General features: G+C 41.3%; 3 protein-coding genes across 3 annotated transcripts; 1 reads left to right on the plus strand and 2 right to left on the minus strand.

Annotated features, from left to right (window-relative positions):
- Positions 1-4518: 4518 nt before the first annotated feature.
- Positions 4519-8830, plus strand: MELLADRAFT_62034 (uncharacterized protein; the record flags this gene model as incomplete). The annotated part of the gene is made up of 8 exons (XM_007408354.1): positions 4519-4661; positions 4798-4872; positions 4990-5104; positions 5170-5291; positions 5425-6274; positions 6376-6833; positions 6919-6928; positions 7031-8830. The coding sequence occupies 8 exons, from the start codon at positions 4519-4521 to the stop codon at positions 8828-8830; spliced, it is 3573 nt and encodes a 1190-aa protein (XP_007408416.1).
- Positions 8831-17060: 8230 nt separating this feature from the next.
- MELLADRAFT_85009 (uncharacterized protein) lies at positions 17061-18117 on the minus strand (the record flags this gene model as incomplete). The annotated part of the gene is made up of 3 exons (XM_007408456.1): positions 17061-17519; positions 17600-17751; positions 17823-18117. 3 exons carry the CDS (start codon positions 18115-18117, stop codon positions 17061-17063), a joined length of 906 nt encoding a protein of 301 aa, XP_007408518.1.
- Positions 18118-22743: 4626 nt separating this feature from the next.
- MELLADRAFT_85010 (uncharacterized protein) lies at positions 22744-23751 on the minus strand (the record flags this gene model as incomplete). Its single annotated transcript, XM_007408455.1, has 4 exons — positions 22744-22876; positions 22987-23129; positions 23204-23363; positions 23435-23751. The coding sequence occupies 4 exons, from the start codon at positions 23749-23751 to the stop codon at positions 22744-22746; spliced, it is 753 nt and encodes a 250-aa protein (XP_007408517.1).
- Between the last annotated feature and the right edge of the window lie 334 nt (positions 23752-24085).

Raw genomic sequence — 24085 nt, forward strand, 5'->3', positions numbered from 1 at the left:
CCCACCGCAGGCCTCCCCCAGAGGAGCAGGCTCCAAGGGATGCAACTGAGGATCAGCTGAGCAGATGAGCCAGCCCACCCTCAGGCTTCTTTTCTTGGGAATGAAGCCTGAAGAAGACCTAGTCCATCTGCTCAGCTCCTGTTGATCATGCAATCAGATGACAAGCAGGGAGGAAACAAGAAATAAGAAGGAAATAATTTGGAAGGAAATTGGAACAAACGGAGAAAACTCCAAGATTCCTATGCTCACCCCTATGTGAGCATCTATTTTTGCCCCTGTGACTTCATCTTGCCTATCTCATCTCAATCCAATTGCCTCCACCACAGTTCACCAATCTTGTCTCCCTTAAATTATCTCAATGGGGACAATCAAATTAAATCAAGCTTTGAAATGATTGATTGATTGAAATACTACCTATTGACCTGGGTAATATTGGTTCATGTACACAAAAAACTTGAGAATTTGTTTGATTCATTCTACTCCATCCCAATTGAATTATGCTTTGATATCTTTCAAAGTTTTTATCTTTTGCATTAATTTAAACAGAATAACATCAGAACATGTGAGTTCTTGTTCATTGAATCTTTTTTGAAATATAACAAACAAAAGTTAAACAAGCCCAAATGTTCTGTTTGAATTTTTTTATTTAAGAAACATTGGAAGTGAAATCAAGACAATTACTGTTGGTTGAAGGTGAATAAAAAGTTTGAGGGATGGTTGTCAAGTAGTAGATTTAGGGTATACAAATATGTTCTGGAAATTTCCAGAAGGTTGTTTCCAGAACACCAGAAGTTTTTTTTTGGTGTGTTCTGGCGTTCTGGCATTTGGCAAGTTTGAATGCACCACACTTCCAGAATGCCAGAAACCCCATGAACACAACCCAACTCCATCAGCTCAGCCCTCATCCCCACTCACCTCAGCACCAATTCACATCACCATCAGCTACTTCATCACATCACAATTCACTACTCTCACCTTGAATCCTCGAGTCAATCAGACATTTGAGATAGAACATTTCTGGAAGATTTGAATCAAATTTCATTGAGAAAAGATTTTTGACTCAATTAGAGAATTGAAATCAAATTTTTGAGGAGTTCAATTAATTTTCAACTTCTTTGTGAAGTTGGTTTTCAGAAAAATCACAAAGACAGTCAACATGAAATGGATTTAAAACGAGCAAAGCCTGCAAGTAGGAACTAACATGGTTTTCAAAGAGATTGTTTTGGAAACAATGATCTCATTAGTTTGAAAAGTTGTCTGAAATTAACAAATCAAACGAGATCAACAACAATTGTTTTAAAAAAGCAAAACAAGATTAACCACAATCATTTTGATTCAAAAAGGTACATATTTGCAGCTTAACACCAAGTCAAATGAGACTGAAAAAATCTCAAAAAGGATACAAAACAACACTGTGCATCAATTGATTTTGTGCGCTTGAGGATCTTGTTTCCTTTTGAGAGACATTTGAGCACTAAGAAACAAGTGCAAATTGAAACCAATGAATCCTTCTCAAGATGAAAATACATTTAAAAACCTGCTTCAAATCTTAAGGGCCAAGGTTTTGAAAGTCAAAGGCCAACAGTGTGACAATTGGATTTTTGTGAGAGCTGCTTGATTGGCTGAAGGTGGGGGATCACTGTTGATCACTTGACCCAGACAGCTGCAGATTTTGGATGGAAATTTCCAGAACATATTTGTATACCCTAATTGGTGAATAGATCAATCAAGTGTAAACCACACAGGATTTGATTGGTGGCTGATGTTTTTTGCAGAGTATCTGATGAGAGCAATGGGGATGTGGAAAGTTGTTTGGAATCAAAATAAGATTCAGCCATGCTATGGGGCTGGGATCTGATATGAGGAATTTGAGAATCAAAAGAGGATATGTAGAGGCTCACAGTAATCTCATCTAACCCCTCTTCCAACACAGCCACATCTGCTCTTGAAGAGGGGTTTATGAACAAAACCCCAGGTTTGGCTTGAGCGCAGCAAGATTTCCAAGTGCATTGGCTTGAATCCTCAATATGAGGGCTCAAAACATCATGAAACCTCACCAAAAGTTGAGAAAAGCGTGTTCAAGGTCTTTTGTGTCACTCTGTACCAGCTTTAGCATTTCAACAGTTGTGCATCACAAGGAAATTGGACTCCAAAATCAAGTGATTTTGAATGGGTCAGGCACGTGTGTAGGCCCTGTATTGAATAAGAGCCAGATTTACAAGAACTCAACAACTTGAGTCTGACTGTGTCACTTTGCTCAAGCACAATGGTGCAAATAGTGGGTAAAAAAAGTTGCACTAATTTGCATATGCAACTTTTACATCACAGTGAGAAATTTCCTCATTGTGTGTGTATGTGTAAAATCACACAACACTTTGCTATTTGAGCACGTTTGGTAACATGGTAAGAAAGCAAAATGTGATCAAAGTTCAGCGCCATCAATGTTGAAAACGTTTTATGCCATCTGGTAAACAACATCAACCAGTCTTACAATCTTGACTCTCACTCAATTTCTTTCCTCACTAGCACCACATCTTTCGCTTCTTGACTTCCACCCTTGAAACCAAAGAGGTCTCTTGCAAATCTTCAATTTGATTCAAATTCAACTTTAAAAACTTTTTGATTGAAATTTATCAAATGAATTGCAAACAAAGGACCTTTTGAAGTGACAAATTCAAATCAGATAAACAATATCTAATAGTGGCAGACAAATGTCTTGAAAGGTAACAATTGAGTCCAAAACCGAAATGCTTAGATGCCATCCGAGATGACATAATGACTTGTGATTTGGAAGAAAGTGAGGTAGATATTAAGTTTAAATGCAGATATCAATTGTTGAGATTAACAAAAGGAAGGCTGTAGAGATTGAAAAGGTATCTCAAGACTGAGAATGAAGAGTTTTGATGATCCGAATTCAAAAGCAAATGAATTCCGTGTGATGAGATGTTGGATTTGTTGCTGGTAAAGAGAGATGAAATTTGGCATAGTCCCAAGAAAGAGGTAGTGAGGGGTCAAAAGGAGAGAGAAAAAGGACAGAAGAGGACTCGCAGTTGCATATGTCAAAAAAAAATTTGACTTTCAGTCGTTTTCAAGAATGCGCACGATTTTTGCACATATGTGCAAAAATGCGTATGCACCTTCTTTTGCATTTTGGTTTACCGAATCTGTTTTTTGGGTCACATATGCAACCAAAAATCAGTGCAGCTTTTTGGTGGTGCACAGTTGGTCGCACACGTCACACACCGGTTACCGAAGTGGGTGGTATGTGCATGAGGCTTATAAGAAGCTCAGGAGTTACAAGCAATTTTGCTTGAAATCCTTTTTTGAGGGCTCTATATGTTGTAAAAGTTTGCAATAAATTCAGTAGGGATTCTTACAAGCCTTGCCCACAAACTTGTGTCACTTTAGCACCACTTTACTTCAGTGAAGTGACAAATTTGAGCTGTTGAGTTCTTGTAAATCTGGGTCATACTCAAGGCGCGGGCCTATGTGCAGAACCCTTTGAGATTACTTGATATTGTAATGCAACTTCCCCACAATCTACAAGTGGTGACAGGGTAACAATAGGAAAAGGAGAAGCAGAAAAGCTTGAAGAAGCACCTCTGAATTTATTACAAGTTTTGACAACATCTAGAACCCTCAAAAAGGGATTTCAAGCAAAGATGCTCGGAACCCCTGCTGGTCTCAGGTCAAGGTCGGGGCATAAGCCGCTGACTTTTATGACGTCATGAAAAACTTCTGAACAAAGTCTATCTTTCTCTGAATTCATATTTGTAGACCGTGATAGTATGGGCAAAAACAAGAGCTATCATCCATGCCTCTGGACTATGTTTGAACCTTCGTCGATCGTTGCGCAAATAGAACTATCTTAGGAGTTATCGGAAGCGACGGCTCAGGCTGCCAAGCCTATCCTCATCCAGGTTCAATCTGACGCCAGGTTTGAGTACGTACCGTTTGTCGTTTCTAGAGCAGAACCATCGTGACTCCACACTTGACGGAGACCTGACAATATTCAGAACAATTTCATAGATCGTGTATGCGTCAGTATGATGTGAATCAATGAACGTTACAAGTATACTTCTATCGTACTTGACTTTGCGGCCAGCCTCAGTCCTGCGTATCTCACCTAACACTGCAACCGATATCTGGATAATCAAGCAGAGCTGTTTCAGATCCACAGCTACCCAGTTTCGACAAGTCTGTTGCCATCTGTTCCCCGCTTTGAAAGACTTCACAGAGCTCTTGCGAGTCAGTTTCTGTACTTAAATTCCTCATTACCCCAATACTGGATTCTCATCGATCAAAAGTATCAGTGGCGAAGAAGGAAGACGCTCGCAGTGCCAGTCTTGGCGCAGGAAGCAAAGTACCCCAAGTCAGAGAGTAGCACAGTCTCTCCACGCCCGTCCGAAAAGTTGAAGCATACTACTTTTTCTTACTGTCTTGATTGGAGTTGGATCCACTCACTTTGACTCAAGCACGTTGTGCGGTCATCTGTCGTTCACTCATTGATGCTGCACAATGTTAAAGACTTCACAATCCAATATCTCGCTCGATCAATCAGCGCCCAATCTCACCTCTACCACAGCCAAGCGGAAACGGGCAGCTAATGCGTGCATCAGATGTCGTACTCGAAAACAGCGCTGTGATGGTCTCAGCATCCCGTACGTTCGTTTCTTCGATTTCTCCGAAGTGTCTATTTTTGAGCTCGCACAAAAGCCTGACGCATCATCTCTTCACACATTTTCTCGACACACGCCGCCATTTTCCGTTTTTGATATCGTTTTCCGGTTCCTACAGCTGTGTAAACTGTGCCAAATCTCGAGCTGAATGTATTTTTCCAGAGGACGCTTCTGGTGAACATTTGCTCAGAGAGTGCGTAACGTTCTTTTTTTATGGAGGCAAGGCCGGACCTTCTGTCCCGTTTTTACCTGAACAAATATCTACAAGAACTGATCATGTCCACCCATGCATTTAAACAAAATTTCACAGGCACATTGCTGTACTCGAATCTCGCATCAGCGACTTAACTGTTGCTCTTCGGGAAGTTACCTCAGTCCATGCTCCGATCACTGGGAATCGACCATCCCATCACGAGCCACCTAAGGTAATCAAATCGCCCTCCTAATATCTTCTCATCTTACTTCTTCTAACGCTGAATCGACGATGCAGGGACCTAAGGCAACTGCCAGCGACACAGGGCCAGGGGATGCTAGAAAAAACGGCATGGTGAATGAAGATGACCTCGTAAACGGGATCGGTTTCTTGAGCCTTACATCCGGGGCTGAGCCGTTGTACGTCGGCGGAAGCTCGGGCGCTAGCTGGGGTCGAATATTCTCATCGTCTTAAGTCATTCCACATCCTGCGTCTCTTCCAGAACTCCTGAGTCACGTTGATTGATTGCTCTTCGGCTTTCGATCACAACAGAGTTCTGCGACGTAGTACGGGTAGCTCCTCAGTGAGCGGTAGAAGTCTTATTCCTTCCCAATCTCTTCCGGATCTCCCCGTGCCTACCGAGCGGCAACATTCGAAAACGCAATCTTCGTCTTCGTCTGTTTGTTCAGATTCGTCATCTTCTTCAGTACTGCCTTTTCGGATTCCCCTTGACATTCGACCGAAGTTTCTATTCCCATTTCTGCCCACATCAAAATCTTTATCGAATGAGATATTTGTAACCGTGTATTCAACAATCCAATCCCGCTACAGTTTCATGAACTTTGCATTATTAAGAGTTTGGCACGAACAACGAGATCTATTCTGCGGATCTCAGGAAGTTCAAGAAAGTGATGAACGTACCGCTGCCTTCTTTTTATGGCTCACATATGCCATTGGGGTTAGACTACTAGAGGGACGCGGCAAAGCGCTGGACGGCTTAGCATCGCATGAAGTTCGTATCATCCATCACGCATGTCGTACCATCTTTGAGGAGCATTTACATCTGCTAACCTTGAATTTGACGCAGCATTATTTTCAGGCAGCGCTTCAATACTTTGATCATGTCCAATCCAACATCACCACGATCCAAGCGCTTCTCTTTCTAGCCATGTACTCTTTTCGTTCAGAAAAAGGACTTTCAGCCTGGCATCTTAGCGGCTTGGCGATCAGAACTGCACTTGAGCTTGGACTACATCGAAAAACACCAAGAAATAAAACGAAGCACCCTTGGGAGGAAGAGACAAGAAAAAGAGTCTGGTGGAGCGTATATTGTCTGGAAAGGACTATAGCGCTACAGCTTGGAAGGCCAATAGCAATCCAAGACAAAGACATTGACATACCGGTCGGTTCATATCTTTCGCAAAGTTCATGTTGCATACGGAGAAGCACAGCTTATGCAAATCTAAAAATTGACATCCCGATTATACCCGATGGCAACTTCAGCTCCCCTTAGATATTGACTGCTTCGTCACAGATGCGCATAAGATTCGAGAGAGGGAAACCGCCATTGAAACCGCCCTGAGAGAATCTAACACCACCCTTGAAGACCATCCCTATCCATTGGGCATCACTTCCATGTCATCGTCCCTGCATCACATTCGATTACGCCAGATATTAACCAAGGTCAAGGAAACCGTCTATAACCATCAAGGTGACAAGAGAGAGGATGTTTTCCGAAAAAAGGAAAACTTGGGAAAACTTGTCGAGGAGCTAAACACGTGGAGAAATAATAGCCCCAAGTGGCAGCGTGCTGACAGGGAAGGTGAACCGGCTCATCCTGAAGATCCAGGTAACCTTATTTATGGACTCGCCAATGAACCGTATCCAAAGGCGAGAGAAATGAAAGATTACACAAGAAACCCCAAAAAGCCTCCATATGTGTATGATTGGTTTGATTTGCAGTACGTGTATCTCTTTCTGTCATTCAATTCACATGTTGTGCTTGGGTAACATCTAATAATTGACCCTTTTTCCGCACGTCTTTAGGTACTACAATGTCAGTCTCTTCAGTTTCACCTCCACTCTCAATTGTCTGGAATCGGCCTTGTAGTGAAGTTGTTTTGGTAGTGAAAATCTAACAATCTTGAATGTTCTATAGGCAATACAGCTGTTGCTTATTCCGTACGCGCTGACGGCAGCTCCAGGGGATCCTTATCTTCATCAAGCAGTCATAGCAGCTATGCAATCATGCGAACTCCAGAATCAAAGGGTCAAAAGGCGATCAACAAGCCCATTATCGATTTACATGCTTCATAAATTGTTCATGACAGGTATTTTTCTATTGTGGGCACTTGACAAAGACCCAGAAGTCATTTTGATGCTTGAAAAATTCCCAGAAAGCCTTGGAGCATATACGAAAGAATCAAACAGTGAAGCTCCTGATGACCCTATCGCTTCCTGTTCAAGGGCTTTGTGGGTCTATGCTGAGCATTATCCTGAAGTCAAGACATACTCCGAATGTTTTGATCAATTGGTTCTCGACCGAAAAGAAATATGGAAAGACAGTCATCTTCGCAGGTCTTCCTCGAACAAAAAGCAACACCGACGTGGATCGCCGTATCCCAACAAGTCCAGCACTACACTCGCAGCTAACAAGACTCCATCACGCGGGCAAACCTCACCCATGCGAGATAATTCTAAAGCTCATCAACCAAGTGTTAGATTTATCAGTCCTCTTGTGAATACAATTCACGGAGCTATACGCAACATTGGCGATCGTAGTCGGGATGTGAATAAATCTGGTCCCAGCCTAACGCGTTTATTAGAACAGAACCATGGCTTGGAGGAGATGAATTATAGCCCATCTGGAAATCTTGCGTTAGAAATTGCACAGTCAGACCCACGCATAGAGTGCCATTTCAATTATGAAGAGTTAGATATGGTTGAATGTGTGATGCCAGCCAGGAATTCAGTGATTGTGAAAAAAGATGATAATCCTCCAGATGAAGATTATTTGCTAGAAAGTAGTCAATCTTCTCAAACAGTCTCAAGGGGTGAATTTAGGACGGATACCCCATCCGGAGAAACAAGGGAGATGTATCCTGATTTTCATTACAATCTCTCAGAGAGGGATAGACAAATATTTCCAGCTCATGATCACAGGAGGAATGAAGGTAGTACAGAAATAAATCCAAATGATTATTTCACCTCCCAAACTCCTGAAGATTCACATGAAGGATGTTTTACACAGTGTCATCCTCTCTCCAATTATCAGGGGTATCCATCAGAGCCTTATTTGGAATTGGATCAGTTAGACTCTGCCTTCCAGAACCCATCCAGTACAACCCTTGATGAAGCTGAGTTTTCTGCCCTTGGGTATCCTTCAACACCATCTTCTCAAATGAACTACACATCATCATTACTTTGGGGGCATCACCAAAGATATATCAATGAGTCCCATTCTGGATCACAAGAGGTGAAGGAAAGCTTCAATCAAATGGTCCCACATTTCAGTTCTAGTCATACCAATTCAACTAATTTGGGAGATGAATATCAATCTACAAGTAACAGAACAGATTCATCATGCTCCACTAGACCAGTATCCAATGCCCATGAAGCATCCACAGACCTATACCCACTATCACAAGATCCAAGAGATACTTATTGTATGGAAAGAGTAGATAGGTCTGTAAATAACAATGTCAAGGAAGAATCAGGACAACAGGTATACACCCAAACTGAGCCTGTTTCAAAGAATCAAAGTACATCAGGGAATGCCTTATTGATGTCCTTCAATACATTGTTTGCTGCATCTCAATCTTCACAGCATCCTTTCTTAGGTGGTATGGGAGATGTATCATTTTGGAATGCTTTACAAGATGCTGCTGCTACAGAGCAAGAGGGCGGGACAGAAGGAGAGCACAAGAATGGCGGTTATGATGTATCTGAACAGTTTTGAGATTTGATTTTTTCTAGGTGATATATTCTGGAGAGTGGTGAGGTATTATATGAATAGGTATCTGAAGAGATGCTGGGATAGGGTGTTGAAGGTCAAGACCAAAAGATGGTACATAAGGTTCCCCTACAATAGAGAAAGTTTGAATCTCATAGTGGATTAGATCCAATGTGGTCTATGTCTACCAACACAGGTTCTGCTTTTACAAACAATAACACAATCAAAAAAATTCATGTTGTTCTCTCAACACCTTTTCACACTTTGGATTCTATTTGATGGGAATAACCAAAGAAGAGGTCTTATTTTCTTATTATTATCAATTCAATATATAGAATTCTCAAAACATGCTCACACTTTTCTTCTTTTTCTCATGTTTAGGCAGGTGTATTTAGGGATTGTTCTTTGTTATCAGTTGCATATCCAAGTCTTGGGTTCTTGATTGTTTTTCAATTTGCATTTTTTTATTCAAAATTGGAAGATTGTTACAGTTCAGCACAGAGGTTTTTTCTTGACAAGTTATGATTTGTACTGAAGGTTTGTGTGAATGGATTATATTGAAAAGATATCAATATATGATTTGTCTGCTTGCCATGTGGATTGGCTGAGTTAGACTACCTTGATAAGAAGAGGTGGGTTTGAGGTTTGGTGCAGGTGATCAAGGTACAGTGCCAACATTTTTTCACAATTGTTGACTTAGAATATACATACAAGTGCTTGCCAAAACAATACAACACCAGTTTAGTCTGCTGGCCCCAATCACATCCCTGTATAATAGTGACCACAGTCAGGGCCAGCAGACTAAACTGGTGTTGTATCTTTTGTGCAAGCACTTGTACATGGGTCAAAATGACAGTTGTCCAGCTAATATGAATTGTTGGAGGGTCCAGAGAACCAGTACAGACAGTTACAGACAATACCAAAAGCTTCCCACCACCAAAAGCAAAAGCAGGGCGGGTTGCTCCACCTGCACTATGATCCTAGCCAAGAAGCGGGTCTGAGCGCTCCGCCAATAAAAGTAGAGAACTTCATGTTATGTAGTACAGCCACCCCTCAAAATATCCAATGGATTTTCACAGTCTTTGGGTTTTTCCACACATCAATTACCCTTTTGTGGACATTGACAAAACTGAACACATCCATGTAAAACTCATAACAACATTGGATTGGATCACTTTTTGAGCTGAAGCACTTTTGTAATTGATTGCAAAAAAATGTAATGAAACAGAATTCCTTACTAAAATCTGATTGTACTTTTTGCCAAGAGATTCAAGACTACAGGTTGAAGCTTTGGGATGAGGTGACCACGCTTGTTTTCACTTATTGCCTGTCTACCCATTTTGAGGGCTTCAAACCTCATGAAAGTGTGTCTCCAGCACACCAGGCCTTTCCAGATTTCTCTATATCTGCTGGTAATTTTTTGTCACAGATTTCACATGCTTGACTTACTCAGGCACTGTTGGTAAACACCCAGAAATCAATGCAGGACTACAAAAAAACAATGAACTGGCCAAAATGAGGCAAGAAGGACCAGGTCTAGCAGCTGCAAGTTCAACAGAATAAAACCAGAAAGAGGAGAAAGAAAAAAGATTGAAGGAGGCCTGGCGTGCAGAACCACATCACATGAATGTTGATGCCCCCACACAATGTGTGGCAAGAGAAATTGCAAAACAGACCAGGTATTCTCATGCCATAAGTCCAACATTGGTTGCAAGGCCCTCTGTCGGTGCGCAGCGGCGGACACACTGTTATGATCCTAGATCACGGATCACGGAGGTGTCACAACCTGTGACAGAGGAGACACTCGAGCCCACTCTAAAGCAGAGCTTTTCCTGTACTGTTGCTTTCCTCATGCTACAATAATCATACCATCTCATTAGCATCCTCTCCCTCCGTTCCCTCACACAACGACCCCTGAAGCCGGTCATAACACATTGTAGCATCTAACTTGAAACGGACCGGGAGGACACCAAGACGAAAGAAAGAAAAGATTTTAATTAAAATTGGAGAAGAAGAAAAATTTAAAGAAAGAAGATTTACAAAGTTCAAATAAAAGAAGAATAAAGTTTAAAAGAATAAAAGTTTAAGAAAAGGTTAACAGAGTAAAGGAGTTTTCATTTCCCATCACGCCTTCATTCCAAACCCCCACCGACGACTCTGACTCGGTCGAAAGCGATTCCTGGCACGAGGTCGTAATTAACCGTCTAGAGCCTGAATCAATGGCGACAGTCGAGGATATCAATCGACTGGCTCAGCAGATGGCCGAATTGAACAACCGGTTAGCTGAGGAGACGGTACATCGAAACAAATTGAATGCGAAACTGGCTCAAGAGACCGCGCGCCGCGAGGAGGCAGAAGCTCGTCTTGCCCAACTGGAAACTGGCCACACCGCTACAACCACCACCGCACCACAATCAGCCTCTACCACTACAGCCGTACCTGCACCTGCTACTACGACAGCACCCACCACCACGACTCCACACATGATTAAGGTTGCCACCCCGGATAAATATGAAGGTACCAGAGGAGCACTGGCAGAGACGTATGCTAGTCAGGTTGGAATTTATATCGCAATGAACTCAGCCCTCTTCCAGACCGACCGTTCAAAAGTCATGTTTGTGATTTCTTATCTTACCGGTGAAGCCATTAAATGGGCACAACCTTTCTTGCAACGTATCTTACACCCAACCAAAGAGAACACCGTCACGTATCTGGAGTTTACCCGTGCTTTTGAATCTGTCTTTTTCGACTCTGACCGACAGAAACGTGCCGAGACTGCCCTTCGCGCCCTGAAACAAACCCAATCAGCCGCCGAGTACACCATTAAGTTTAATCAGCTGGCCCCAGCGACCAAATGGGAACTACCTACGTTGATCAGCCATTACCGCCAAGGATTAAAGAGCAATGTTCGTATCCCGATGATCCGTGACCAATTCGACAACCTTGAGGACATTACCAAACTTGCCTGCGCCATCAATAATGATTTACGCGGAGAACACACCGATCCAGTCCCGTCGACACGTCCAACGGACCCTAATGCAATGGACATCTTGTCAGCACGATTCGACATCTCTTCAGACGAGTACAACCGACGGGTAACAGACAACTTATGTTTCACTTGTGGCAAATCCGGCCACCGAGCACGTTGGTGTAAGAGAGATCGTCGCGATGGGTTTAAAGGAAAAGGCAGTGGTAAAGGGAGGATTGCGGAGTTGGAGGCGAAAATTGCGGCAATGGAAGGGGGGTTGAGTGTGTTGACAGCTAGTAGTTCAAGTAGTTCATCAGCAGACCTGTCAAAAAATGGCGCCGCTCGAGAGTGACGGACGTGCCACCCTCGGGCCTGTGTACGGAGAAGTTAGTTATGGAATCGGATGCTATGATGTCAAATGCAAATACAAACCAAGATCCTCGTGTGTTTACATCTATATCCCTTTCCCAGACTTCCTGTGCCACGTCCCCCAACCCAGACAGTGTCCCAGCCCGTGCGTTGATCGATTGTGGTTCAACTCACGTGGTACTGGGCAAGAAATTTGCCGACCGTACTGGACTCCCCATGACAAGCCTAAAGAAGGCAGGGGAGGTGTACGGGTTTGATGGAGCCCCAAGAACCGTCGCCCACGACACCGACCTATTCATTGACGACGACGAATCCAAAACAAAATTTTTAGTCACTCAGATAAAAGATTCATACGACGCCATTCTCGGTATGCCCTGGCTACGCGAGAATGGACACTGGATCGATTGGAAGAACGGAATACTAAGACCGAAAGACTCACTTACTGACATTGCAGCCATTGAAACGGCTTCGTCCAACCCGCCAACCACCCCAGATCGCCTTGAGGCCCGGAAGGGGAAAGCTAGGGAAAGTGACGAGGGGGCCATCAGCATGACTGATATTACGCCCCCGCGATGTGAGTCCAATAGAACACCATCACCCTTGCCATTTGAAACACTTAGCAAGCAGGAACATGACTTACTTTTTGCAGAATTACCACCAAACCATCGAAACCACCAAGTAGAAGACCAAGAACTCGCCACTGGTAGTCCAGTGTCGCCTAATCCGAAAACCACCCCAGATTGCCTTGAGGCCCGGAAGGGGAACACTAGGAAACATGGCGAGGGGGCTCTTTCCATTGGAGAGATTAAGCCCCCGCGATGTGAGTCCAACACACCTTCCTACCGTAGCCCTGGTCCAGTTGACAAGCTTCAGATCCCCGATTACAGTGTTAAACCCTCAGTATGCGCGGCAACGACCTCCTGGAACGTATCCCCCAAACTGGCGGCGGACAAGGTGAAGAATCAACCTGAGAAACCAGTAGAAGAACTATTGCCGACTCAGTATCACCGATATCTTAACATGTTTCAAAAGAAGAATTCGATGATGTTACCTCCACGCTGTCGATACAATTTTCGAGTGGATCTGATTCCGGGAGCAACACCACAAGGCAGCAAGATGATACCGCTATCACCTGCGGAGGAATCAGCACTCAATACCATGATCGACGAAGGCCTAGCGAAGGGCACTATCCGACGTACCACCTCCCCGTGGGCAGCGCCTGTACTGTTCAACGGCAAGAAAGACGGAAACCTTTGTCCTTGCTTCAATTATCGGAAACTGAACGCATTAACTGTAAAGAATAAATACCCGTTACCTCTCACGATGGAACTGGTAGACAGTTTAAAGGACGCGGAGGACTATACCTGTTTGGACATGCGCAACGGCTATAACAACCTTCGCGTCTTCGAGGGCCATGAGAAGCAACTGGCGTTTATCTGTAAACGAGGTCAATTTGAGCCTCTAGTGATGCCTTTTGGCCCCACGTGAGCGCCCGGTTATTTTCAATTCTTCATATCGGACATTTTTCGCGAGAGGATTGGGAAGGACCTAGCCGCATATCTAGATGACTTACTGATATACACGCCAAAAGGAGTGGACCACGAGAAAGTGGTAACTGAAGTACTGGAAATCCTACAGGCACACAATATTTGGTTAAAACCTGAAAAATGTAAATTTTCAAAGAAAGAAATTGATTATCTTGGCTTACTTATTTCGAAGAATAAAGTCCGAATGGACCCGGTTAAAGTGTCAGCAGTGACTGACTGGCCGATCCCGAAGAACGTCTCTCAGATTCAACGGTTCCTAGGATTCTCTAACTTTTACCGAAGATTCATCAACGGATTCTCCAAGATCACTAGACCTCTCCATGATTTAACCTGCGCCGACGTACCATTTGTATGGAGCGAAAAACAACAAGAAGCGTTCGATATCCTTAAGACGTCATTCACTACCGCACCAATTTTGAAGATCACTGATCCTTACAAAGTGTTTGTCCTCGAGTGTGACTGCTCAGATTACGCACTCGGGGCTGTCTTGTCGCAGAATGATGATACCGGAGTCCTCCACCCTGTAGTGTTCCTGTCTCGTTTGTTAGTCCAAGCGGAAAAGAACTACGAAATATTTGATAAAGAGCTGTTAGCAGTGGTGGCGTCCTTTAAAGAATGGCGTCACTATCTGGAGGGAAACCCAAACAGACTTGAAGTGACTGTGTACACCGACCACAAAAACCTCGAGACTTTTATGACTACGAAGCAACTTACTCGTCGACAAGCCCGTTGGGCAGAGACACTTGGCTGTTTCGATTTTCATATAAAGTTTCGACCAGGCCGAGACTCCTCAAATCCAGACGCACTTTCGAGACGACCGGACCTAGAGCCTCATGCCGACGAGAAACTATCATTCGGGAGTTTGTTAAGACCAGAGAACCTGTCTGATGAATCGTTTGTAGCCGACCTCGACAGTGTAGAAGCATGGTTCAAGGACGAGTCAGTGGAGCATGATGAAGTTGAAATGTGGTTTGAACAAGACATTATACAACCTACCACCCCGGAACCAATTGAGATTGATGCCCTAGACCGATCAGAGCTGACACCAATATGGACCGACGACCAAATTATTGACCAGATACGGGAAGTTTCGAAGGAAGACACCAGAATCCAAGGCCTGATTCATGCGTTGAGTGGACCAAAAGTGACAGAAATTGAGAGTGCGCTGAAAGATTACCAAGTACATGACGGTATCCTGTACCACAACGGATTGATCGAAGTTCCGGATGACAAGAAATGTAAATTTGAGATCCTGAGAAGCAGACACGACAGCGTATTAGCCGGACATCCAGGACGAGCTAAGACATTGAGTCTGGTACAGAGGCAATACAAGTGGAAATCAATGAAAACTTACGTTAACCAGTTTGTAGATGGCTGTGCTTCGTGCGCTCGTATCAAACCCTCCAGCATGGCACCACTTGGATCACTCGAACCTTTACCGATCCCCGCTGGACCTTGGACCGACATCAGCTACGACATGATCACTGATCTACCAGAGTCGGGCGGCATGAACTGCATATTGACGGTGGTCGACCGATTGACAAAGATGGGACATTTTATTCCTTGCACTACAGAAATGGACGCAGGAGAGTTAGCAACGTTGATGCTGTCAAACGTATGGAAACTACATGGAGCTCCGAGAACTATTGTATCGGATAGGGGTAGTGTTTTTATTGCCAAACTCACTGAATCTTTGAACAAACAATTAGGTATTGCGCTACACCCGTCGACGGCATTCCATCCACAATCCGATGGCCAAACCGAGATCGTTAACAAAGCAGTGGAGCAATATTTGCGCCACTTCGTGAGCTACAGGCAGGACGATTGGAAAGAACACCTACCATTAGCTGAGTTTGCATATAATAACGGGACGCACTCATCAACAGGATACTCACCTTTTAAAGCCAACTTAGGGTACGATCTATCGTTCGGACGAATACCAACTCGCGAGAGATGTATCCCAGAGGTGGAGGAGCGCCTAAAGAATATTGAAGAGATTCAGAATGAGCTAAGAGAAAACTTAGGACAAGCACAAGAAGTAATGAGAAAAGCTTACGATGAAGGTAGACGGCCAACACCAGATTGGAACGTCGGCGATGAGGTGTGGCTGAATAGCAAGCACATCTCGACGACACGACCGTCTGCAAAACTCGACCATAGATGGTTGGGACCCTTCAGCATAGAAAAGAAGATATCCACCTCAGCCTATAAACTACGCCTCCCATTAACGATGAGTAGAAATCACCCAGTTTTTCATGTGTCGGTATTAAGGAAATGCTCACCTGATTTGATTGAAGAGCGCCAACAGGAGAAACCACATCCAATCGAGATCGATGGCGAGGAGGAGTGGGAAGTGGAGGCAGTATTAGATAAAAGGTCAAGAAGAGGAAAAATCGAGTACCTTATCAGCTGGAAGGGATGTAGCCGTGCCGAAGATTCATGGGAGCCGATCGCCAACGTCATCAATGCGAAGGAGATGATCAGCGCCTTTGATTTAAGGTTTCCGAAGGCAGTGGAAGTTCACAGAAGAACAAGGCGCATGTAAGAGGGGTGAAGCTTTTTCCCACCGGGTTTTTTAATGCAAGCCCCGGGGAGGAACGCAGGGCCGCGAACAGGGAGCCTGGGCGTAAGGGGGGGATAGTGTTATGATCCTAGATCACGGATCACGGAGGTGTCACAACCTGTGACAGAGGAGACACTTGAGCCCACTCTAAAGCAGAGCTTTTCCTGTACTGTTGCTTTCCTCATGCTACAATAATCATACCATCTCATTAGCATCCTCTCCCTCCGTTCCCTCACACGACGACCCCTGAAGCCGGTCATAACACACGCAAGAAGGCTTAGGCAACCTGAATTCATACAAGACAGAAGACCAAAATCTATCAACCAAGCAAGATACCTTTAATTGGTACAAAGTTGAGGAATATGATCTGAAGTCTTTGAAAGAATTTGTCAAAGAAGTGATCAGATTCAAAGTTTGGGATTGACAGTGTGAGGACCCTTAAGCTTACTATGTTTAAACCCCGCGCACGAGGTATGTGAACTTTGCTAAGTTTGTACAAGATCACATTTGATCAGCTGATTTACAACTATTCCACAGGGCATCTTCAGAGAGAACTCCGGATCTGTATCCTCGGATTGTCAAACACGAGCAAGGGATAGTCCTAGATCCTACTTGTTGTTAGTAGATGAACTTAAGATGAATATTCTTCCATATACAAAAGAATTTGTGATGAGCATTGCATGCATTATAAAACAAGAAATTTTCAAAACCAAAACTAACGATAAAGAATCAAACGTCACAAATTTAAATGTAATAAAATAATTAGAAGAGTGGTCCAAGTACAAGTAATCAAATTTGATCAAATTCTAAATACCTACTACAAAATCTATAAATCTTAACAACACAAATCCCATTAGCTTTAAACCCATTTTCAAAATAATCATCAATTCTATCCATATCAAGATGAAAACCAAAAGAATTCCAAACAACTAAATCAAGAACCCCAAAAGTTTTAAAAGCATTCAAAGGAAACACTAAGATTCCTTTTTGAGTAACTTTTAATTCTTTGCAAACTTTATCCAACATTGATATTTCGTTCAAACCTTGTAGATTGATCAAGTTTAGATCGGATGTTGATGTTCGGAGTAAAAGTGTTTTTGGAAAATCAAAGGTCTTCCATATCACAATTGATTTGATATCTTCAAATTGATTAGATCCTTTTATATAACTTATAGTAGGTATCACACCAGATTGATGCAAAAAACCGTAAAAGATAGTCCCGAGAATCGTATGTAAGAAATGAAGTTTCTGAAAACAGTCAGATCAAGCAACCAAAATAATCGTTAATGAGTTTGAAAGAGCTTCAAAAGACAGAAAAAAGCTCTTACCCAAAAGACTTTACGAGATGTAGGTGTGAGGGTTAAAAGCGTATGCGAAGCGATTATACAAACAGGAATTAGGAGTGGTAAAAGGAACCTAGGTTCTTGATGTGGTTGAATGGATAAAAGACCCAAACCCGAAACAATCACACTACCAGAAACTAAAAAATAAACACCTCAAATCAGAAATCCCATCCAAAATTCCTCTCAAGACAGAAAAAGCTGAGCTTACGAAGATAATGTAGATTCTTTCGAAATCTGAACATCTTGTAAATTCCCCAAAAAGTTAAAACCCAAAGTGAAGGACCAAAAAGTAAAGGACCATTGACGAAAAGATGTAACCATTTAGAATGTAAGCCATGTAACGATAGATTACTCCAATCTAAATTATATAAAAACAGATTTAATGGAGGTATCGAGGGCCAATAATTAAAATAATTGGAATCAATCCAACATGAATAAAAAATTGTAAAAAGCGTGAAAAACGTCAAAGTTAAAAATGATAAGATCGACTTTGATTTTATCATTGACTCATAGGTTATTAAAGAAATTAATGGGAAACTAAAAAGTGAGAAACTAAATCTTGACCATATAGAAAAGTTTATTAAGATTGTCCAAATTGATAATTTGATGAAATAACGATAAGAATTTAAATCAAAAGGAAAACGATTGTAGATGGATATAGTTAAGAAAAATACTAAAGTAAACAAAATCGTTTCAAATGAATTGATGAGAGGTTTAGTTAAAAAAACTAAAGTAGAAGGAGAAGTAGAAAACAAAATATAGATTGGTTGAATGATTTGACGATTGAGAGAAGAAGTTTGAGATAATACCAAATAATCTATAAGTAAACTGAGAAAGAATAAAGATATTCTGGGTGCGATGATAAGCAGAAAGGTTGAAGGAACTAAGAAGAAATAAAACCATCAACTTGATGAACGGTAAACGAGAAGAATAAAGAGAATACTAACGTGTTTGGTAGCTTTGAAAGAAAGACGAAACTGATTTTAGAATGAAAAGCGGAAAATGACTGAAAACATAAACCGGAATGATACTACGATAAGGTCCAACACCGACTTCATATCTATTGATTTCTTGCTGAGAAGCTTTTATTAACCATTCCCAAGTTCTAGACTTCTCTTTGAAATTGAAGATATCTTGAATTCCAATTTCAGTTGATTGAAAATGTTCATCTGGATGTAAGTACGATTTAGAATATAAAAGAATTAAAAGTCTAATCAAAATCAAACTTATTATTTTGACTTTTGTTCGACTTTTCATTTTTCTGCTCTCTTCGCTTCAAGTTCAACCTTTGGAAAACTTCGCGAGCTCTGGCAATATGAAATGTGCGAGTTCACCACAACTGTCAACGAATTCACTTAACGTGTGAAATCTGTATCGCAAGTATGTGAAACCAGCCCAGGATACCCGACCCGGTCATCTTCGGGTTATCCATTCTTCAAGACTTCAGGAAAACTTTGGTCCCTTTCAAGTTTTGATGGTGAACAATATTTTTTTATTACAGTCACTTGCAAGAAAATCAAAAATCAAGAGGAAAGAATGGAACTGGACGCAGCCAAAATTTAGGCACACTCTGACAGCCACATATCATCAATGAGGATTGGGCAAAGTTCAGGCCCAAAAGTGACTGCTGTAATTCAATTCATTTGGACAGCTAACTGAAAAGTTTCACTCTTGGGGAGATTAACCATTTGGATGTGGATGGTGTATCAGAGAGGTATGTAAGACACAGTCATATATGTGAACAAACCTGTGATTGCAGCCCGTTCACATGTAAAGTTTTGAAATTGAATAAAGTTGAACATTGAACTTCCTGGTCAGTTATGAACAATATGGAAAATCTGAAGAGAACACAAAGAAAGCAAAAAGATCAACACCAAGACCTTTGATAGTTCACCATGAGGTTTTTTTTGATACAGGGTGAGGCAAATGCCAGCTAGAGATAGCCCTAGCCAAACTGAAAATGGTATTGGGCCAAATTTGACAATAAGTCACAAGCCCCCCTTCACAGGCTCTGGGGGATTTCATTGCAGTTGGTGGGGCTTTCATTGATCTACCTTGATTTGTGGTGGAAAACATCATGGTGATCTGGTCATTGCATGCCTTATGTCTTGCACAACACAGCAAGGCTCCCAGTTGAAAATTGTGTTGTGCATAAGTGGGGAAAAACATTGTGCTGATGGGCAACCCCCCAGCGACAGCAGCACATTGTGGCCTATTTTTGGTCCCCAAGCTTGTTTGTATATGATAATCTTTGTTCTTTCACATCTGAATACAATCTAAAATGGTCTTGAGGGGGTGTGCTGGAGAATATCATTCTTGAAGGTTGTATCAAGACCATTAAGGGTGAAAGACACCAATCTATCAAGGAAATATTTGGAGGTTGTGAAGGCTTAAGTAGCATTTAAAAGTAATGAGGCTGATGGTGGGGGAATGTACATATTTGGATAGACTAGTTGTGTTTTGTTTAGAGCTGTTGATTTTCGTTGTTTTGTGCAATGCTTGTTCAAATTTTTTTAGGGTTGTTTTTGCCTTATCAACCCACCAGTGTCTTGACCCCTCCTCTCTCCCTTTTGAAGCTTTTCACCACTGCCAAATTAGATTTTAAAGGTGAGATTCATATTGAAATTTCTCTTACTCCTATAATCATCACAATGATCACTAAACACTTTATCACACTTTTTATCTTCATAATACTCTTTAGTATTCTTTTATTTGATATCAGAAGAACTTTGAGCTCTTCCTACTTTGATTTCTAGCTTGTGTCTAGTCAAAACCTAGATAAACTGGTTCTTGCACCTTTTCAAAGGTTTCTTTCCATCACACAGTGTTCAGCGTGTAATATTTGTTTTATTACCATACAAGATCTTCATCGAGGTTTCCATTTGTGATCTGAAATCTTGTATAAGTCCCTAGGACTTGGTCAATCTTTGTACACTTTACTTCCATGTACTCCATCACCTACAAATTCTTTGCTGTCACACTTGGATATAGGTGAGCTTGAAAAATGTCAGGAGAGGTCTGCCAAATGTTACTCATTCAATTTTATATTTGGAAGTAGTGTATAGTATCATGTATGCATAGTATAGCACTGCTATGCTGTCAACTTGTATATTTTGAGGTAGCAGAAGAGCAGCTTATATTTAACATTGAAACCCACCCCCAGATGTCTAGAGTCAATACATTACCATCAAGCTACATTATGGTTTTTCAGCTTCACTACACTTCTATCAATTGAAATACATTGCCATCTCAGTCTATATTACATTATATTTTTGAAATTTATGATGTTTCCTCAATTTTGAGGTTGGTCTATGTTGTGTGGTTCATCTTTTGACTTCAAGTGTTGAGAGTAGCAGGTGCAGAAATTCTTCTGCACTGCCATGAGGTGAGGTAGAAAGGATTGATGAAAAACCAAGTTACTGCCAGGGTATCTCTGATGCAAACTTAACAAAGTCCTACTTGTTTTGAGCTGTACTGGCCAGCTCAAACAAGGGACTTACGTCTAATGTCCAAAAAATGGCGTGAGATCTGTTGGGGCTTTTCCCAAAAATCTACTTGCCTTATGAAACTTTTTTTTACCATTCTGACCTTTCCTGGGCCAAAAATGAAAGATGAGTGCCTTGCTTTTGGCTACAAGCCAATGCTTTCAGAATCCTGATAGCTTGATTGGTTCTGCAAACATATTTCAAGTCTACAACAAAGTTCAAATTTCAGACTCAGATCAGGCAAAATTACTCGATTTTTGGCTTCAAGCTGTGAAGCACTTATATAAATATCTGCACAACCACTCACACTATCAAGAAGCCAAGAGTACCTACTACCAGGTTATAGAGAATTTCAAGAGGTACAATTTTTGTTTTGGGGCTAGTGAAGTTTCAAAATGTAAGTTTCATAAGCCCAGTAGATTTTTGGGAAAAGCCCCGACAGATCTCACACCATTTTTTGGACATTACGCGTAAGTCCCTCGTTTGAGCTGGCCAGTACAGCTCAAAACGAGTAGGACTTTGTTAAGTTTGTCTCTGATGGTGGAATCACAATTCGCCACCAGAATGTGCCAAAGGAGAACAGAGGAGTGAAAAAGAATTAAGAAACCAATACCATGAACTGTACCATATAACCAGGCATCATCCTGTATTTCATGGACTTGGATTTGGAAGCAACAGATATAGATCTTTTGATTGGAATTGAGTGTTGATTGAGATTGATTGAAAGTTTATTCTTTTACAACACACCAACAGGAAATAAACCCATAAATATTCTTTAAAATACATCTTTCAAGTTAACATGATGTTTGAATGTGTCATGACTGGAAACACAGCAAACAAGAAGCTGGGTTCACAACACATAGAAATCAAACAGATGGACCATGTTCCAGAGTTGCATAAAATTACAAAGGCTAATCTTTCAAGTTGAGTGCTAAAAGCATACACTCCAAATTCTATCAACATACAATCTGACAGAATACTTTAACCACTGTTTGTTGAATGAAAATATGAATGCTTAGGCCAAACAACATACAAAACCCTTGTATAGAGGAATACCTGATCTGAGCATTGAACAAATGAAATGCAAAAGGCCTCTATGGCTACCAATTTTCCCACCGAGAGGTGATTGGGCTTGTCACCAGGAAAGTCAAGGTTACAAGTAAGTCACTCTTATTGCCAAAGCTTGCACAAATCAGAGGCACTTGTTTTGTTAGACACAAGCCCAAGTCTTCAATTTTGTGGAAGTTCAGAATATAAAGATGTCACCCTTTTGAAACAAAGCTACTCTCCTTATGAATCATGGCTTTGTGGACACCCTCTGGAGTAATTGTCTTCCCACTCAACCTAAGAATGTATCAATGAATTCTCTAAAGAATCATTGTGAGAAGAATGATGTAAATGATTATAAAAAGTCAAGATTAGGTTACATGTTTTTGAACAAAAAATGAGATTTTGAAAAAAACGAGGTATGTATGTAGAGATTACACAAACAAAAAAAAGAAAGAAAATGAATTTCATCAAGAAAACAAAAAACAAAAAGACAGTCAAAGAAAAAGACGAAAAAAAAAAGAAATCTGTCAATGATTATACATAGTTCCTCACATAAAGAAATTCCGTACGAAAAAAAAAGTTCATTGGTTTGTTCTATTTTCTTTCAGCAGGAGGATATTCATATGCAGGAGCAGCTTGAGTGTTCATCATTGTAGGTTCTTTTTGTAAATAAGGAGGTAAATAAGCTCCATTTGAAAACAACGTAGGTTGTCTTGCGGCTAATAATCTGATGGGATCACATGGGAATTATTTGAAAAAATCATTTTAATTTCTTTTCAAAAGAAAGCTCATTTTATTGCAAAAGAAACAAAGAACAGATTTTTGGAGAAAGCTTACGAGATTGGTAGTTGGATTGATACGGTGGCATTTCCTTGAAGAGTTGAAGTTCTGGGACATGACCAAACCAATGCTGACATATTACCTTTAGCTGCGTCTTGGTTATTGAAGTTTCCTAACAGAGCTCTTAATTTATTTCGTCCCTGTATGATAAAAAACAATCATACTTATCAGATCGATTTTCTTTCAGAAGAGGGGAAGAAAGGAATTGACTGACCATAAGTTTGATTGAATAATAAGGTACCCAAATCAATAAAACTACCAAGATAGAAATAGCAAAGTTAACAATATGAGCTTTTCTTAAGAGTGATAACCTTTCAGTAATTTCTTCAGGTGATGAATCCAGTCTTAAAGGAGCAACCCCATCGAAAAAAATCCTAAAAGAAACACACAAAAAGTTAGTTGAATGAATTGATTGAGCAAAAAAGAGCCAAAAAGGTCGACTCACTTGTTAACCACCACATTGACAATCACAGGTCCAAGCATAGTAAAGAGAATAGAAAAAATCAAATAAATCCTCAAAAGTTTACTCCAAACAAACTTAGAGAAGTGATTGTAGAGGTCTTTTGAACGTTGGTCCCATTCTTGAGGTGATAATCCAACTTGTAATTCCATTGGTAAGGGGATTGCATTTACGTTTGGGTCGAGGTTGGCTGAGAATTGACTTAAAACTTCTGTACGAGCATTGAGGTTGAGATTGGCTATTGGTGGGGTTCGAGAGATTTGGGTTGGTGGGAATTGGGTTTGGTTGGTTGTGGTATTCATGGTTGTGAAGATCGTTGTGGAGGCAATGGAAGAAATCAGTAAGGTTAGTAATCGTTTTGAAATCCGAGATCGTTTTGTTCTGATGCAATGGGGTTGAAGGATAGAGAAGCGAGAGAAGCGAGAAAATAAGAGTGTTTTATAGTGGTGATGGAAAAGTCGCAAGGTTTGAAGTTGAAAAGTCGATTCTAAATGCGCGTGATGAGATGGCTGAGAATCTGAAAGTCTTTGGTTTGAAAAAGTCAACTAGTTGGACTTTCGAATCAGCGAGCCATTACTCAAAAAATGGTATATGTTCATTTGTAAAGAAAGGCTGAGTTGAACTTGAGCTTTGTGA

Source organism: Melampsora larici-populina (genome assembly GCF_000204055.1).
Source record: "Melampsora larici-populina 98AG31 unplaced genomic scaffold MELLAscaffold_12, whole genome shotgun sequence".
Taxonomy (NCBI): domain Eukaryota; kingdom Fungi; phylum Basidiomycota; class Pucciniomycetes; order Pucciniales; family Melampsoraceae; genus Melampsora; species Melampsora laricis-populina.